At 38.2% G+C, this 20,259-nt stretch overlaps 1 protein-coding gene across 1 annotated transcript; it reads right to left on the reverse strand.

Annotated features, from left to right (window-relative positions):
* Positions 1 to 1,240: 1,240 nt before the first annotated feature.
* LOC124173082 (zinc finger protein 260-like) lies at positions 1,241 to 15,987 on the reverse strand. Its single transcript, XM_046552594.1, has 5 exons — positions 15,922 to 15,987; positions 15,394 to 15,513; positions 12,855 to 12,980; positions 8,403 to 8,466; positions 1,241 to 5,077 (listed from the first exon to the last, which is right to left on the reverse strand). The coding sequence occupies exons 1-5, from the start codon at positions 15,985 to 15,987 to the stop codon at positions 3,345 to 3,347; spliced, it is 2,109 nt and encodes a 702-aa protein (XP_046408550.1). The 3' UTR covers positions 1,241 to 3,344.
* Between the last annotated feature and the right edge of the window lie 4,272 nt (positions 15,988 to 20,259).

Below are 20,259 nucleotides of genomic sequence, written 5' to 3' on the forward strand. Positions count from 1 at the left end.
TCTGACCGTAGGGGAGGTGAATTTGACCCTTCAGGGACAAAAAACGGTCAAGTGAATCCCGAATGATAATTTCCATCTTCAGTGATATCTTTTTACACGAAAATACGGTCAATATAGTCGGCGATGACATAAAAGAGCATACACTATTCCTAATGACTACCCTCGACAACTTCATAGGTGTTTTACATGTTTTTGACTAAAAAAAATCTCTATTTTGCGTCATTTATCGCAGGCATAGAGTAAAAATGAGACTGTGTGTTGCGGGTTGCCTACCCGCCAGTATGCTTTCGGTGTTACGATAAAAGGTAATTTTCTCGATAATTAGAAGGAAAAGAGCTGTCGCGTATGGTCTAAAATATCAAGGAAATACCAATGTTATGCACTATTGGAAAAAATTAGTGCTTGATAAAAGCAATTTTTAATTGTTCACATTTTTAACGTTTTTTGTTAAAAATTTCGAAATTTCAAGACAAAATGGTGAACAGAAGATATTAACCGATTTTGAAAAAAATCATATCTGTAATACCCACCCGGGTTCGCAACTTTTGCCAGGTATTACGATTCACTCCTAAAAAAGTGGCAAAACGAGGCACCCTAGTGTATATACTGACTTACCTTGAGGAGATGTGATCTTCAGACTTCTTGAGATACTGCTATTTGGACCAAAACGTAATATTTAAATAAGATTTTGAGAAGAGATGGGGTGGAGGTTAACTCCTACATTTTCATTAGAGCATTTTTAATGTCTTATATTCTTTAAAATAATAAATTTCAATATCAGATTCTCCTCAATCCCTCCCCTCCCTCTCCTCTTCGCAATCGCTTTTTTGAGTTCGGGTGCTCTTTCGGAGATTATTAAATACATGGATTGAAAATATGAGGACCCCAGGTCAGGACCAGTCTCCGGAAAATATCACCATTCGGGTAAAGTCGAAATATTTTTCCGGCGTGATGATCGCGCTATTTCCTTCCACCTTTAATTCGCGATTCCTCTGCCTCCTCCGACAGTTACCCAATTGGAAGAGGAGCCGACTCGATCACATCTGCACCATGCATTGTGACCTCTCGTCACGGGTCGAGGGGAAAGTGGGAGTGATTGGGGGTGGACAAGGAAAGGGGAAGGGATTTTTTTTTTTTCGGGAGAGACAGAGGATACGGGGTGCGCGAGAATGGGAAGGAACGTATGAGTGATCTCTTGGTTATAGGTGCGCTTGAAAGAACGAGAGCTTTCTATAAATCCTTCGTTTGACACAAATTTAATGAAAACAGCAGATAATCGTGAATACACAATCATACATTAGATTGCCGCTTCCTTGCGGGCATATGCGAGAATCGACTGAATATCACATCATAAGACAACTGATCAAACACAAGTGAAACAGCTAATTCTCGCCCGATTGATTTCATCACTTCATCTTGCACCGTCTGATCACAAATTTAAATGATAATATAATCAAAAGAAAAACATACCCTGTCCTTACAAAGTAATAAACTCATACGCACTCGCACACCGGAGGGGATAGGGGGAATCGGACAACAAACAATAAAGATCGGAGGGCAGGAGGGGGAAACGGCTCTTCTTCACTGAATGGGGGGAACAATTTTGGGATAGTTTGGGGTTCGTAGACGACATTTGTCCGGAATCTTCATAACTTGGGGAGGAGATAAATGTCTCAGTTCGTGCTTTGGGGCAAGAGCTGTAGTACTTATCAGATCCTGGTAGCGTCAACGCCGAGGGCTGAGTTTCTGCTATTTGCGGCTCCGGGTGTGGGCTTTTGCTTTCCGCCGTCTCCTTGATGGGGTAACGCGGGACGGCTTTACTTTGGCGACGGAAAATTACCGGTCAGTTTCCTTTCTCCTATTGCGCTTCAATTTCGCCTGTCCACCCACGCCATGTCCCGATAAACCTCCTCCGGCTACGTGTCTCGCCAACAACACTTAAAAAAACCAGGCCGACTTCTTACTTTAGTTTGGCAGCCTTACGCCCAGCGTGACCCGACTCGTTCTCCTACCGGCGGCCAAAATCGCAAGGTTTTTATCCCCAAAAGCCAGGGTGGTGTACCTGGGGTGGGGGCAGTGGGAGGGTCCGCAAATGGATGCTTTCACGAGTCATATAACCATGTCTTCATTCACTTCACAACATCTCTCGGGACTCGGGAAAGCGGGAATTGAAGTTGGGCGCGGGGGAGGGAAAAATGAATCACGCTCGCATCGTTCGGTCGCACTCAAAAACAATCCACACACACACACACACACAAAAATAAACCTGCGCTTGACCATGAGGTAATGTTCTCCCTCTCTCAAAGCGTTCATTCAACCCGTAATGTCACCGACCAAACGGCGACGGTTACGGTTCATATACTATGAATTGTGGGAGTCATGGTAGCGTCTTTAACCAGATACGCTTCTGTGTCATACCATGCCTGTCTTAACCTCATTTTTATGGCAAAAGACAACTCTGCAGGGGAATGTCCTTTAAGATGGTTTCTTTCCCTTAGCATTTAGATTTAGCGGGTAGTGTCATCGGTGAATTGTTTGCTTAGACTATCCTTAGTGTCATTGAAGTCAGCAGTTAAAAAAAGTTATCACAAACGCCCAGGGAACACTATATTACCGTCAGAGTACAAGGATAATGCAAATCTGAGGTGTTTAGAAGGTTGCGAAAGACAACATCACGGATATCAATAATTTCATTCAACCAAGTTTCATTCTTCTCTAATAAAAGAGGTTTATCGCGAAAAAGTTCGCCATCTTCTGTCATCGGAATAAAAAAATTCATAGTCACCAAGTAGCGAGTTTAATTTTTTCCTCCTCCTCTGCGATTAACTGAAACCAAATCTCTTGAAATTCGTTCATATTTAATTTTCCGTGGGTCCATGTTTTTCCCTTTTACATATATAGGATTTACCCTTTTAAATATACACTGTCCCAAGGGTCGTGTGTCATTTTTCACTTGTAATTTTAGTAACTTTGCATTGAGAAATATTCATGAAAATTGACACTCTTATGGGGAGAGGTCTTCAGTTTTGTTGAATGCAAGCAAAATTTTTGTCCAGATTACTCTTCCGAATGAAACACTCGCGGCAAATGCTACATCCGCAAATGCGGTTTATCCCCCGAATGCGTACGAATATGTCTAAGTTGCTATTACTCGAGAAAGACTTTTCACACTCATTGCATGAAAAGGGCTTCTTCTTCTCTCCCGTATGTGTTCGCGTGTGACTTTTGAGATTACTCTTCCGAGTGAAAGATTTCTTGCAGATTCTGCACGAGTGGGGTTTCTCTGCCGTGTGCGTATAAACATGTCTAACTAAGTCACTCTTATTCCAGAAAGACTTTTCACACTAGTTGCCAGAAAACAGTTTCTCTCCCGTGTGCGTGCGTACATGTCTCACTAAGTTGCTCTTAATCGAGAAAGACTTTTCACACTGGTTGCAAGAAAAAGGCCTTTCTCCCGTGTGAGTACGTACGTGAGCGTAGAGATTGTCTTTCCTAGAGAAGGACTTACTGCACACCTTACATATAAAAGGCTTCTCTCCCGAGTGTTTTTGAATGTGTGAGGTGAGGTGACTTTTCCTAGCAAATGACTTACTGCATACATTACAGATATACGGCTTCTCTCCCGTGTGCGTTCGCAAGTGACTGTCGAGAATACTCTTCTGAGTGAAACACATGCGGCAAATGCTACAAGAATACGGTTTATCCCCCGTGTGAATACGTACATGTCTAACTAAGTTGCTCTTAATCGGGAAAGACTTTTCACACTCATTGCATGAAAAAGACCTCTCTCCCGTGTGTGTTCGCGTGTGACTTTTGAGATTACTCTTCCGAGTGAAAGATTTCTTGCAGATTCTGCACGAGTGGGGTTTATCCCCCGTGTGAATACGTACATGTCTCACTAAGTTACTCTTAATCGAGAAAGACTTTTCACACAAATTGCATGAAAAAGGCTTTTCTCCCGTGTGAGTACGTACGTGAGCGTAGAGATTGTTTTTCCTAGAGAAGGACTTGCTGCACAACTTACATATAAAAGGCGTTTCTACTGAGTGTGTCAGAACGTGACTCTTGAAATGACCTCTATGAGTGAAAGACTTGCTGCAAGTGCCACAAGAATACGTTTTTCCTCCTGCGTGTGTAAGTTTGTGTACGGTGAGGTCCCTTTTCTGAGTGAAGGACTCAGTGCACTCGCTGCATGAATATGGTCTCCCTTCTTTTCTCGGACCCACGTGATTTCGTACATTTCTAATGCTAGTTGACTCTGAAGATAAACGCTGTGAAGTTGATTTCTCTCCTACTGTGAAACTTCTCGTCAATCGTCTTATGTTTTTCTCATCCCCTTTTCCTCCACTGGTTTCCTTGATGAGCATATTTTCTTTTGGCATAGGCTCTAGTATTTTCCTATCCAGCCCACTTAAAGCCTTTGAGATGGTAGGCTCGCAAGAACTGCTGTGTCCGCTTGATGGAAGTGCTTCCAGAGACACATCTACGATTGATGATTCTGCTGCAGCATCAAAATTACGAGCAACAAAATGAATTTCCATGTGTTTCATTAGCTCCTTCTTGCTGTTGAACACATCTCTGCAGTTAAAACAATTATATGAATCTTCGTTTGAACTGTAACCGTTCCCTGGATTATTGATCAAGCGATTAAGTATCTTCTCATTGCCTCCCATGATGGTCTCACAGCCACTTCTGTCATTTCTACTTATTCTGATAAAACTAAGGTTATGCGAGGTATTTGGGGCATCACAACCACTTTTCTCCCCAACAACAGCCATTGCGGCTCCACCTCTGCTGCTTTTAAGTGATTCAATGTCTTTGTTATTACATTGTCTGTCATCAAGAATTGAGCAACTTGATACATCATAAGTACCAGAAGCACCACATTTTCCCAAGTCTTCATCTATCAGATTTTTCCCTATCTCTTCATGGGATGTTCCAGCCTTGGAAATAACTTGTGTCGCCATGGGTGTGGGACCAATGCATTCATCAATTGAATGATTCTTTAGATTTCCTTCTGCAAGCACATATGAAGTTGATGTTGTTTCCTCGGGCATTGCTTCGGCAGTCGGGACCCCTAGAGAAAAGTTCAAATAGCAATTAACACAGTCAGCCATGAAATTTAAGACTACATCATCTTCTATTTAAAATCCATTGAATGGATGGTAAAATGCACAAGTCAGGTGGTACAATTGCTGCCCAACTTGGACTTGAACCAAGGGACTCGATATAAATGAATGGAGGGGAAAAGAACACATATCATAAAAATGACGAGGGCAACAAGGGTGTAGCAGAACAAAAAAGACGAAATCATGGGTTAAAATGATACGTATACAAATAATCAAGCACACACATACGCATCACACATATGACTTCCAATTGCAGGAAAAGAATAAAATTATACCCCTTTCAGAATTAGTCCTTTAAAGAGGGAAAAATATTTTCTTTTCAATCGAATATTTAATGATCGGTGAATATTTTCTAAATTAAAAAGGTTCCTAACAATGCCAATCACAATAAATTTTGTGGTACTACAGATGAGTATCTACAAAAATTATTTTGAATTTTTCCTGGATTAGTTTTCATAAAGGTAATTAAAAATTTAAAGATAAAAGCAATGAACAAACAGACAAAAGAAACTCCCTTGAGTGAAATATACCCAACTGTCATGAGATAAGCTATGGTTTGGAGCGGCACTGGGGGCAGATATTCCAAGTATGGCACGCAAGCCTGAGCTCTTATTTGTGTTGGGATAGTAGCATTTCCACTCTTTTTCATTATATGCAGTTTAATCATTTCCCAAGCTTTCTTCTGCAGAAAACCACTCCTAATAACTTGAGAAGATATTTAATGAACCTTTAAAATGCCAAGGGCAATGGAAGCAGACATTTTCAATAATTAGTTAAAAATATTACCGAAGGCTGCCATCTTGTATTACGTCCTGAAGTATAGTTTTTGCACAGAATTGGACGTCCACTACATCAACGTCAATTTTAGTTGTTGTAGGATGTAACCATATCAGATTTATTTTGGCTATCCCTTTAAGCATCAATGGCATAATCATGATGCATTTTAGAAAGAACAAGGACTAATTTATTATTTTGGGTCACTATGACAATATCGTCAATTCTTCTGGGAACTAAAGAGAGATGAATTCCCTGCTCTGCTTTTGCAAGGTAAAATTTCTCTCTGATTTCATCTCTTATTTCTTTTTTTTGCACCAACGTATAAAGACCTTTCTCTTTCAGCAATTATTTTGGTTAAGGGAACGATAGATTTTTCTTCCCTGTTGTTCATTATATACATTGATGAACTCTGCTCCCGCATTAGCAGTAAACTACGTTTACTTGCTGACAACCCTGTCATCTATCGCAAAATTAGTGATCACTCCATGACATTCTATCATTGGACTGAAACAACGTTTATTTCTGGAGCCATGAGAGGGGACTTGAACTTAATATGAGAAAATACATGACAGTACATTTCTTGCTGAATTCGTGCATCTATAACCATGTTTATGCAGTGGATGGTATTAACATAGAGGCAACATACAAAGTGAAGTACGTGGGAGAAACGATAACCTCGAACCTATTGTGGGGAACACACATAAGAAATACTTGCGGCATAGCCCTGAAGAAATTATGATTTGTCAAGCGTATTGTGGGAAGATTTTCAGATGAGAAAGTAAAAGAAAGGTGCTATTTTGCACTCATCCGACCGCACCTCGATAATGCAACGAGCGTATGGGATCCAGCAAAGAAAGACTTAATCAGCGAACTGAAAAAAATACCAAGGAAGGCTGTGTGGTTCGTCAAAAACCGCTACCTTCGTACAGAAAGCATTACCCAGATGTTATGCGAATTGGACTGGGAACCACTGGAGACTCGAAGGCTGCATGCTAGGCTTAAATTTCTTGAACAGTTGAGAATGGATTTCTTTAAAAGCGACACGGAGGACAAAATACTAGAGCCCCACTACCCCCACACCAGGTCCGATTGAAGCGATAAATTAAAAGAGTTGTTTTGTGAAACGGGTAGATATGGAAATTTTTACCCCCGAGCCGTTAAGGATTTTCATAAATGCTAAACCTAATTCCCATAGAGCATATCCTTTTTATGTAAGAACAGCGGAAGTCCTAACACCCCCTTCCACACGCCTTTCAGGGTATTATGCAGATTGAATGTAGAATTATTTGATTGATATCAAGAATTCGGCTGTTTCTTAGCCATACTGATTTCATTTATAGAGCATACCTATAAATTTAATATTATGTCAACCATATTTTCTCCTCCAAGGAAGCTTCATGCCTAGTAGTTAGTAAAACCTAACAAAGCACCATTGCTAATCCCAAGGACAAAAGGGTGAATAGAAATGCACTCATTTAAAAGATTTTCGCTAATTTTACCACGAATACAAATCGGTCCAAAAGCTAAGCCAATTTTCACCCTCATTTGACCAAGTTCCATGTTTACATTTTCAATGAACCCTGAAATTTACTTTCCATACTCAATTCTCAAACAAAATGCTCCATTCTGGCTTTTTGGGTTTATAATTTTGAGAATTCGCACATCCCCCTTTTTCACCTGCATTTCTGGAAAAAAAGTGCGTGGCTACTACGAGTAATTTTTTTTCTTTCAATAAACTAGTCTCAAAGCTTGGTTGAAGCAAGGCAGCATTCTTTTTATTCATTTAATATGACTCTTTAACTGTCAAAAATGCCAAATAGAGAAAATAAAGAAAAAATTCTTAGCCATTGCTCATTTACATACCCAACAATTTCAGTGAAACAAAAATATTTTGCTAGGGAAGACCATTAAAAACGATTCAAATGACTACAAAAAAGAAAGTTAACATAAAACTTCTTTCCTATCCAATTACCACTTAAAATAAAGACAACAGGAAATATGGATGAATGACTAATTCAGGTTCTTCATCCTTTTGAATCAGTCAAAATAAGGCCGATTTCAGAAGAGAGGACATTTCACATTCCTTCATTCTCCGCATGGCACAAGGAAATCCAGAGTTTTCTCATCTGAAAGCGTTCTGAGTTTCATGACCAGTTGACGCTGTTGATGCTGCAGTGCCTGGTCGGATAGAAATGGGCGCAGTGGAGAACACGGCATGATTTGACCGGTATGAAGGCATCGGTAGGGACATTAGATTATATTACAGCACAGCATCGTGCCATCTGAAATTGACCTAAGCCTTACTTGTATGCAACTTTTTGAGGCACTTAAAATCACTCATCTTCCATTGTGAACTTATGGGACACTGTAAAATTTTCAATAATTGCTCTAGTCACAGTAAATGTTGGCTAAATAAAAGCATTTACTTGTATATCCTCCACATTAACATCAATCCCTCCAAGGATAGAGTTATTTGCAACCCGTAAGAGTACTCACCAAATTCAGACTCATGGGCAGTAGTTGAACTCTCAAATGGGTCCCCATCCTCACTTAAAGTAGGCTGGAAGTAATCATAAAGATATTAATCATGCACGAAAAGAGATTCAGGACTTTTTTTTGAAAGGATTGATTTAAACTTTTTTATAAACCACATTACAACATGTAAACGGTCTTTGATTTATGTTCCGCCTGCACTGTAATATTATCTTCATTAGATAACTCTGCAATGGATGTAATTTAGTTCATGTGATACCATGAAATAATTAAGGTTTCTTTGGCAATGAGTAAACCAAAATAACCTAATGGAAACTAGGCATCTGTGTGAAAAAATGGGATAAAATCTGACACTGCTATATTGCAGAAAAAGATTTCCACACAGAAAACTAAATTCTTCAGTGAAAATCATGGAAATAATGATGAAAAGCAGGCTTTTGTACAACTTTGTAAAGTGAAAAGTAGAAACAAATTATTAAAAAAGTGCTGCATGCTAATGTGGAACCTAGGACCTCCAGATAGTAGCCAAACACCATAACCACCACACTACCACTGCTACTTGAAAGGAGACCATTACTAGGGGAACATATTAGGTATATAAATGCTGAAATGCATTCCACTTTTAAAACCATTGGTTATAAAACCCAATATGGGAGGATATTTGTGGACAGCTCCCAATGAACTACAACACTACAGAGTTTGATTGAAATGTGAGACTTGATTTTCTTAATGAGCTATGAATTATCAGTCCTGGGATTTCATGTTGTAAAAAAACATCTTCATGAGGCATGATTTATTGGTCGCAGGATATTTTATAGTAAAATAAATATCGTATTGATATTTGCATTATCGGTACCAAGATTTAACATAGAAAAATACAAAGCAAGAAAAATATAAGGCGAGAAAACTACAACAATTAAATACAAAATAAAGAGGAAAAAATTACTTATTTTGAGGTAAGAATAAGTACTCTTTTGAGTTATAAGTAACTTTGAATCGAATAGGTAAGACTGCCTGCAAATACTCGTGCATTAGCCTTACTAACAAGGGGAGACCACGAACCTTGCCACTCCTTTTTCAAAGCCGTATTTTTTATGGCCTTCGGAATGGTAAACACATCTCTGAACTAGTAGTGATTCCATTGTATGGGCCTTAACTTGGCTGCAATTAATTAATTTTCATACGGTACTTTTCACAAGCCGCCATAGATAGCCGCAATAGATCCATAATATCTCACCTCTTAGCAGACGGGTCAGGTGGGGTAGTGGTAGCATTTCAGGCTACCACACAGGGGACCAGGGCTTCATCATGGCTATGTATTTTCTTGTCTTCATCGTGATCATACGGCCCACCTTTTTCAATAATTTTAATAGGGGTGTTAACCTCAAACGAAATTACCCATTTAAGTAGATGCTAACGGTGAGTTTTGGCTAACAATTCATGTTGGCGAAAACATTTCTGCAATGGGTGCATTAAATTTTCTTTTGTGTACAGTTACTCTGCTGACTGCACACTTTCAGTGAACCCCATTATCCAAGCCGTGCTTGCATTTGTGGATGCCATAGTGAGAAATGCCTTCAGATTGTGGTTTAGTGAGGGCTAATTCTAATACTGTGCCCAATATGAGCTAAGTGCCCTATGCTCATTTTTCATTTTCATTTTTTTCAATAAATAGTGGTCAAGGCAAGAAAAAAATCTAAATACGCAGAAAATAAATCTAATGATGAAATTTTTAGTGCTCTGGAAATTCAAGGAGTCAAGCGTGTGAGGTTAAAGTTGATGCATATTAACTATGATAACACTGTAAAATATGTTAATGTACTTATGAGTATATTTTGTATCAAATACTTGATTTTGTTACCATTTACTTGGCCTAGACTGGCTTCCATTTTTATTTGAATTATACCCTAGTAAATGCTGAAATGGTTCTTGAGGGATACATTTCATATTATATCAACAATCCCTGTCACACAACGCTCGTTTTTTTAAGTTTGAAAGGCTTTTGCTAATTTCTAGCCTATAAAAACTATGGTGACTAAAGGGAACTAATATCGTAAAATAATCAATTATGTTCCTCTCAGATTCGTCTGCATTGTAACATATAATTGCAAAATGTTGTCAATATTTATTCTTGTGAAGATTACTGAAAGGCCTCTTGCACACACACCGATTTTGGATAGCCAGTAATATACCAGCCATCACCATGCCTTCGGCAACCAGCGTACGCTTTCGGAGCGTTTGAGCCGACCCTCGTATTCCACACTTTTCGCTTAGCCTTTTAAGGGTTAAATTTTTTAATAGAAAAGTGCTGAAACTGCTGCCAGTATCCCCTCCATGTGTACTTTTATTTAAGACCATAAAAAAATTGGTGAACAATCCTATTGCAACAAGGATAGACATGAGACTATTTTTTATCATCATAGCGGAGTTTAGGTATTTAAGTAGTGTCATTTCAAACAAGGAGATACGAGGACTATACTAGCAAGCGTTGGTGTGAGAGAATATGTTAATTTTTTCATTGCTTATACTGATCGACTTCCTCATTAAAAATTAAAATCACTCTTGTGAGAGCACATGCAATTACAAGCTCGCAGCGATCAACAACATTCGTACAGACATAATTAATAAGAACACAAAAGGATTATAAAATGCCATATTTCTCAAACACTTGTAATTCACTTTACTCTAAAGGGAGTTTACTAACACAGTACCTATGTGCTAAAAGACCCATTCCAAAATATAATTTCAACTAATAAATAGGGTAAAATAAAGCTGATGGCCCTGGGCAGGGCGTGCTGGCATATAAAATACGTCAATCCTCGAAAACCAAGGATTTCAACATTGTACGTATATTCTGGGCTAGAATGGTCTCGCATATTCCTACAATGTACTTTGACTGTCTATATTGTGAGTTTTCAAAGTTTGAGGTGTAGAAGCTAATATTTTTAGATCAGGAAGAGGAACCCATCACGCCGCGCGACCAGCCGTGTAGCACCTGTGTACCTTCATATCTGTATCACCTATAAATGTACAAGATTTAACTACTTTGTAGAAATAAAGATTAATTTAAACAAAAATCGAGTGTTATCATGTATGCATATAACGTGGGCAAAATATGCCATTTGTCCGGTTGTGCAGAAATAACAGTCGCACCCGCTAGAGGGTTAAAAGCAACAATTACACCAAATGTGTCTTGTGCTCGCCGCTTCCCAAAATCTTCTGTAGCCCTTCCATTATAATAACAACAGGTGCACCAACAAATATCATTTCTTCAAAAAAAAAGCCACTGTTTCAACTCCCCATTAATCTTTCGGTATGTTTTTGAGGAGAGTAACAAGTGGAGCCTTCACTTCTCCTCGTTAGAAATGACACTGCTTAAATACCTAAACGCCATTATGAATGATGAAAAAGTCTCATGTCTGTGTTCGTCACAATTAGAAATTAATGAAAAATTTGAGGCCATATGAGAACAATGAAGACAACAAAATATAAAGCCATGACGAAGCTCCGAAACCTGGTCCCCTGGCAGGTAGCCATAATCGCTACCACTACCCCACCTGACCCGCACGCTGAGTAGTGCGATATTATGGAAGTATACGTGGCTTGTCAAAAGTACTCCTTGAAAATTAATTAAGTACAGCCAATCTAATGCCCATTCAACAAAACCACTACTAGTTCAGGGATGTGTTCACCATTCCAAAGGCCATAAAAATACGGCATTGAAAAAGGCAGAGCAAGTTTCATGATCTCCCCTTGTAAGATGAATGGAATTTGAAGATGGGTCACTATACTTCCAATAAACAGTACCACTTGGAATCCAGGCTCCTGCATTGCAGGAATACAGCTCTTTATTATTCACCACAGGGAAAAAAGTGGAGCTTGGTCACTTGTAAAGCTACAGCATTAGGTCATTTGCATCTCACCCCCCTCCCTTGTGATGAAGGCAAACAAGTAGGCCACTTGCAGAGGTACCAATAAAAGTAGCATATACGTGCCAAACACTTCTAACTTGTGGCCCACTTTCCCACTTTATTTTGCTATTGAATGCTAACCAGTTACTAACAAGTATCTATGAAAGGCATTTGACACCAAAATAATGGTTAGCTTCTGAAAATCACAGGTATTTTATGTCATCACACGAATAACAGCACACGCATGAAACACTTTGGACCACCGAGGTACCCCACGTCCCCACTAGAGGGCTAATAAGGTTAAACTTTATCGGTCCCAGGATTATATAAAGTAATGTATAAGGCAAAAAATCTACTACACAAATGAACATAAAAAGGAAAAAACAAATTTTTTATGACGAGAAAACTTATTTGAGTAATTGGTAACTTTTAATCAAATGGGTTACCTTTAATGCTGTGAAAAATAAAAATGTCCTAACATTTTCCATGATTAACATTTTTTACCCACTATCTCCTTCAACAATTGATTAAATTCCATACATACCTGGGCACTCTCCTCAGGAGATGGTTCCTCCTTTGCCCCGACCAGCATCCAGTCCAGGTCTGCCACCATGGCTCCTGTGCCCTGAGCTTCCACCTTTTCGACTTGGGAAGCAGTTAAGGTATTGGGCTGCAACATAAACCCCAATCATCATCATTAATGATTGAGATACAGAAAGATAAAAACACTTTTCAGAATTCCTCACACGAATAAAATTAAAGTTTCAAATGGATATATTCTTCATACTACCCTGCAAGATGCCTCAATGTAATTAATGTTAGGAATTTATAATATTTACAATTATTTTGTTAAAATTACCACTTTTACCATTTGTCGACTTTCCCAGTTCCACCACTGACGTGATTGTCTATAGTCATAACACAGCTACAAGGGAAGTGTCACATAACCGAGATATATTTGGTTAAACTGTGGTACTGACCCTTTTCTAGGTTTTGAAATAAAAACCAATGTAAGTATATATTTAAACTTGTAGTTTTTGAGAAAACACCGTAATTTCTATTTGAAAGAACCAAATTTCCAATTTCAAAGTACAGGTTTTCTCCCTCTCAAACCACCGAAAAAATCCTATCCCTACTCACAAGTGGTGTTTTCTTGAGGTATTTTACATCCAGGGACTACATAAAAATTTGCATTGCAATTCAAGTAGAACATCATTAGCTTTCCCTAAAAAAAACTGAACCGTTTACAACTTATTTGCTCAAAAGGTATAAGACAGTGCTTTCAAACAGGTGAAGTTGTTTCAGGTGGAAAAGGAATATATCCATGATAAAATATAAAAAACCAAATGATAACATCACCACTTTAAAGTATAAATCCACTACTTAACATGGCTTCAATAATATGCGATTTTCATGTTTCATAACCTTTCAAACTCATATGCTAAGCTACACAAACCAGAGCAACCAGTTCATTGAAAAGCCACAGAAAGTCTAGCTACCATTGATGGAGGAAGCAAGAAAGAAAAAGACATTGGAATAGTAAAGGCACACGGAGCATTCTACAAAAAAGAATGATCTATTCACAGCTGAGAATACAAATACAGAGGAAAGGAAACAATGCATCAGATACTAAGTATGGAACATATTTATAAATGGTGGCTTCAAAAGCTTTGAGTCTAAAGCAGACCCTTTGTGTTGATGCTATTCATATACAACTCGGCCACCACTCCATTTCTACCGCGTGAATACCAATGACCTCAAAGGCTTTAGCATAGACCCACTACCTGGAAGTCAATCGCCTGATAACCTATGATGGCAAAAATTACGTCTCATGCCATATTGCTTAAAAAAAACTCATTTCCACTAACACCGCGCATAATTAATGATCTTAATTAACTATTGTCATTCTGTTAAGGAGAGGAGATATATTACTTCTGTAGGCCAACTATCTAGACCCAATGTCAAGTAATGCTTTTGGCCATTGCACAGCAATGGATTTCGATTAATATGTAAACAAAGAAGATTTGAGGAAAGCAATACTATTAAAATGCGTAAAATGATAGCACTTTTGTGTGTACTGAGCGCAAGTTCACGTGTTGTTATGAGAGCGATAAAGTTTTATGATTAGGCTACACTGCATTACTATGTTTCCCCGAGGAACGAATTTGCGCAACATCGAAATCGCACTATACGAGGCATAAGTGTATGACCATCAAAACCAAAAATTTCCTATGGCAGTGGCAAAATTCCAATTGCAATACCAGTAGAACATGAAAAATTCATTTTACTCATACTTTTTTGGACACATCACGCACAAAAAAATTGAAAGAAAACGGTGGCGAGGGGAAAAAGCAGACCTTGTGCAACCTGCACCACCTGTCTATCCCACTGTGCAGTTGACGGGAAGGAAAAAAAATGGAAGCTGCACAGGGTGATTTTGAGTTTTACATGGTCAGCATTGAAAGTGCTAGCAGCACAAACAATTAATATCTTTTGGCAATCGACTAGCATTGCCTATGCCCAACACTTAATTCAAAAATGGTAAAGAAGGTCTTAAATATCCATCATCCCCACAGTAAATTCCTCTTCACTTTCATCACCAAATCCAAATCTGCACCATTTTGATTCCTATGAACATCAGTTTCTCATAAGGAATGCGAGTTATGTAGTTGAATCTAGCTAGCAGCTACATCATGATGTCACGATCAATCTGTTTCAGTGCACCTAATTATATAAAACTCAGTTTAACTCTCAATTCCTTACATCCCCCTTCCGCTCCATAGTAAACTGAAATGAAGCTGTGTTTGTATGATCACATAACAAATGACTGCTTAGTGCCGAGATGACAGAGCTTACTTGCTCAGTGAGCAAAGCTGAGCTGTCAGTTTGGCAAAATCCAAAAATCTGTTATTTACATTTAATTTAAATGATTCAAACATGAAAGCTCTTCCGTAGTTGTTCATGACTGAACAGGCAAGGCAAAATGCAGTACGTTTCAGATGAGAAGTATTAATAAATTATGCAGAAAGGTATGACATTGTGCCGTAGAAAAATTAAATTACACTTGGCAAAAGTACACTCACCAGGTCATCAGTGGCCAATGGGTCTACGGCATCACTTGTTATTGCAGCTGGATCTGACATGCAGAGCACAGGAGAGTTCCCTTCACTCAGAGGGTCTTCATTCTCATCTTTCACACGAAACTAGAAGAGAATAAAGGGCGTCACTATATAAAGGAAGAACAACAATTCCCTCATTCGATAATGAAAACTCCTCGTTTAAGTGAGACCACTGCAGCTGGCCAAAATACTCACGAGATTCTTGCCACTAACAGATCAAACTCCAGCATATAAAAGCTCAACTAGTGAGGGGAAAGCTACACCACCAGAATCACGTGGTTAGTATGAGAGTATTGGCCACTTAGAGTAAGGGCACCACAGTGGGAACGATACATCGAGGTTCCACTGTACATTGAATTGCCTTCATCATTTCTTCACCTAGGCTTACAAAAAGGATCCACAATAATTTATGCTGGTTCCTCCACTGAAATAATGGAGGATTATGGCTTGAACAAATTGAGGGCATTCATGAAACAGCCTTGTAATAGCCACCACTAATGGCTTGAACAGAGATTTGACAAGGGCATCCAAAATAACACTCCTTGGGATAAGAGACATTTCTGTCAACATATTATCAATGCTGTACAACTGCTATTGACTAGCATGAAAATATTTGTGTGGTTCCACTTCCTGCCTTATGTGACACTACTGGAAAGAACAACATCTGAAGGTTGCATTATGCCAGTGACTTCCCACAAAAATACTAAAATTTATAACAGACAAAACCCTATTCCTCATACAACCGAGAAATTTGTAAAACTGAAGGTGATTAGACTCAGTTTTCACTGTGAATGAGAATATAACTTACCAACTTATCGTCCCTAGGCAATAAGCAGTCTGGCACAGGAATGTATACTTCAGTCCTTTGGGCTGAGCATGTACACTCTGAAGTGTTTTCAATGGCATTTTGAATGCAGTCCTTAGTCTCCACACAAGGCTCTGACTCCTCATCATCTGCCCCTCCTCCTTCAAAACACTGCAGAAAAAATAATGGATAAACCTTTATCTCTTTAAAAACACATATATGGAATACTCTAAGCATTGCAAAGAAGAATGTTAAACATATTGCCTCTGCTATTATACAAAAAAATAGCCTGGTCTATGCATGCCTGTTAATCAACTACTGAAAAACTTCAGCGCAAACTGAAAAAAAATTTGACACGAAGATCCCTGATATTGCAAGTTCACAGTGTCTTTTCTAAATATCTTGGGGACCATGGAAGCTGCCCTTTCACAGCAAAATACATGACGGAGAATGGAAATTATTCAGAAGTATCATTTTTCCATTTTTTCAAATCATGAGAAATCAAATGAGAGACTGAAGATGAAATTTTTTGCAGTTACCAAAATGAATAAATCAAGTTCCTTATTTTTGCACTCCATTTGCTTCTGCAATTGTCACTTTTGTAGTAGTGGCTGTTAACAGGCCAAATTCACTATTTATTCTTTTCTCAACAGTAGAATCATGGAAAAAACGTGTGGAACATGTTTTCCATGCATTTGTTATGTTCTCTTACCTATTGTTAATACTCAAATAAACTCCTGAAGAGAATACAGGGTGTAATATTTATGCAGAAAGAAAACAGACCTCAAAATCATCCTCTGTTCCAAAGCTATTTCATAAAATGGTTTTTTAAAATTACCCTGTTGTTATTATCCTTAAAACATGCGAAACCAATCACACAGCAATTATGTATTATGCTCGAAACAAAGTTCCTACTGCCTGTCAATAGATGGCTATAGCACTGATTGTTGGCCAATTTTGAACTACCAGAATAATCATGACTCAAGCTTAGACATTAGGTAAACAAACTGCTCAACAACCATGATGAATACGTCACGGCATTAGATACTTAGTGTTGAGAGAAGAGCACCATAAAGTTAACTGAGATGCTGCTATAACAGAAACACTGTTACACAATTGGTATCATTGCTTCAAAGCCAATCATTTCAATGATGACAACTGTCTATGTGTAGAAAGGCCAAAAACCTCCAGAGAAAATCAATTGGAGGCATTTATCAATGAAGATCAATGCCGTACTCAAGAAGAGACTGCTTTGTATTTGGAGAGGTCCCACCAAGCCATTTCCAAGGGAATGTATTGTATGGATTGGGAACTTAGTGTCAAGCAAGGAAATTGTGTTCCCAATGGTTCAACAATAATTCCAAAGCATGAAATGCTCAACCTCACATTACAAGCCTAGAACATTGAACATTAAAACCTAGCTGGAAACACTCAAATGCAGATGCGGAACGCACCCACCAAATTCCCCAGATATTGAATCATCTGATTATTATTTGTTGCATTCAATATTACATGGTCTGGCATATCAGCAGTTACACTCAAATGAATACCTTGAAAAATGGCTTCATTCATGCATAACTTCAAAAGATGAACACTGAAACCATTCCAGTATTCAAGCTCTGCCACAATGATGGGGAAAAACTCAAGCTAGCAATGGACAACATCCTTCCTTTTACACCACACCCATAAGATATTCTAATAGCTACATTTCTATCATAGGGTGGGCAGAGCCTTATTAATTAACCACAATTATAAATTATCAATCACATCATCCATTAAAATACAAAATAAATACACATCACGAAGTAAATCTTTAACTCTACAGTTAGGTGAAAAAGTTTATCACCACAGTTACCTGCATAAACTCAAAGGTACTCCAAAAAAATCAGCAAAAAACATTAATTACTCCTTATGAACTAAGAAACTATTTCTGTCAATACACTCCAAACTCATTGAGCAAAATTGATCCACAAATTAAAACAGCATCCCATTCCAAATATCACGCAATTAATACACAAAACGTCATCAAAACAAATACAAAAAAAGGTTTCAAGAGAATAGACCTCAAAATAGATTGTAAGAATTAAGCTACTCTGAGGATGAATTTATAGCCTTTATTTAAGTCGATAGCCCCAAAAAAATAAGAATGCAATAACCTTGCCAGGCATGCATATCATAAAAAGAATTATCACAGGTTTTCTCTGCGTATATAAGATCGTTATAAGTTACATGGGAATTCCACTGGGTCAGGTTCTCCAACTCTGTCTTACAATCAGCCGAAGTTTCGATGCATGAGTTGTCCATCAACATCAGGGGCCTAAGTCTGTAACTTCGTTTTCTCCCGAGTTGGGAGAAAAGAGACTCGTGAAGCTCCAGTTTCATCCAACTGAAGTCTGTAACGGTAACGGAGAAAACTTTCTCCCAGTAACGGAGACTCTGACTCTCCTGGAGAGTATCTTTCTCCCGACTGAAGTCCGTAACGCGATTTGGAGACTCTGACGCGCCCTGGACGGGAGCTTGGGAGTCACCCGCCCGGGACCCGGCGATTCATTTTCTCCATAGGAGAAACGAGGAAAATACCAATGGCGGACCGTACTGCAGTTCTAATTGTATTCTAATATGGTTTGTTACGTATTTGTGACAAAATAGAACACGAAAATGCATTCTTCAAGTTAGGCAGGCAACTTATGTAGTGTAATTTGTGACAAGAATAGAAATTTTTGTATGGCTGCATTTGCAAGGAAACTACGTGCAGTGAACTTTCATTGTGCCTCTAGTATAAGTGAACAAAATTTGTGTCCTTAGTGTACCCCTTAGTGAATTGATTGCACATAGACGATGAAGTAAAGAGTGAAGTGTGTTGTGAATGTAACATCTTCGACGAAATTATTTCGCACGTATATAATTTAGGCTACGAATCAACTGTATACATTACGATGAAAGGTATCTAACTATGTATTGCGAAGGGGATATGTTTCATATTTGAACTAGTCTTACTTTAGGGATACATCGAACGCCTGTTAATTTTCATTCGTTTGTTCGCTTCTAAGTTCTGTTTGATTTTATTACGTATTGCATCTATTTCCAATTCCCGTTGTGAGATGTGAGGTTTTGGCAATGTTTACATTTCACGCATTTCGTTGTGTTGTTGTTTGTTTTTGTTTTGGTCATGTTACGGTGAGAGTGATAGTGAAATTCGAAGTTTGTTGGTGTTACAATAACTGGTTTAGCAATTTGTTTCAACCTATTCATTTAATTGTCTTCGCAATGTTAATGTGAAATAACGTAATCTGATTCTAAGTCGTTAGTGATGAGTAGGAAGTGAGGTGTAAAGAATCCTTTCGAACTTCAAGGAGTGCAAATTCTTTTAGTGTGTGCAAAGTGATTGGAAAACCGATTATCATGTTTTATTAGTGTTACATAATGGTGTTTTATATTTATTGTGAGCCAAGATATTTATTGAAACAGTTGATTCCGAATATAATGATTATAAGTATTAAAAAGATAGAAATGTGTGCGTTGTAGTGCTATATGTGATATGATGAGCAATAAATATGTACAAGTAAGGGTAATTTTGCTTTGTTTTCTCTATATATACCTCTAGTAAACCATTTTCCCCATGTTTTCGCTATTCTACGCTGTCAGTCTTTGAAATTTTTAAAAGTAGCGAGGCAGGTTGTTGTGTTTCCTAAACTATAACATTTTGGGAGATTGTAACATATGTTACTAATTGCTGGCACGTAGGTATTTGCAAGAATAAATATGTACCATTCACACATTTATCTTAACGTTATTTTCTTTACGATTCTTTTCTGCATAGTAAAGTTTTTCAATTTTCTTTTTCCACTCCCACATTGCGTATTTCAGCTTTTCGAGGATAAATGCATGTAATACTGACGTTGATAGCTATGTTTTTCCATACTCATCATGCATTCACCAATGAAAGTAAGCATCCGAAGTGCAAAAAAATATGCCATATATATCATCAATGAATACAGCGGCCGTTTGTATACAAGATTACCTAC

This window comes from Ischnura elegans (assembly GCF_921293095.1).
Source record: "Ischnura elegans chromosome 13 unlocalized genomic scaffold, ioIscEleg1.1 SUPER_13_unloc_4, whole genome shotgun sequence".
Taxonomy (NCBI): domain Eukaryota; kingdom Metazoa; phylum Arthropoda; class Insecta; order Odonata; family Coenagrionidae; genus Ischnura; species Ischnura elegans.

Excerpts from the sequence above, each read along its gene's own strand:
- LOC124173082 (XM_046552594.1), bottom strand. The coding sequence starts at position 15,987 with ATGTCTCTTATCCCAAGGAGTGTTATTTTGGATGCCCTTGTCAAATCT. Across the intron at positions 12,981-15,393 it reads CATTGGCCACTGATGACCTG|CCCAATACCTTAACTGCTTC; the intron begins GTGAGTGTACTT and ends TTTATGTTGCAG. Across the intron at positions 8,467-12,854 it reads CTCCTGAGGAGAGTGCCCAG|CCTACTTTAAGTGAGGATGG; the intron begins GTATGTATGGAA and ends GATTACTTCCAG.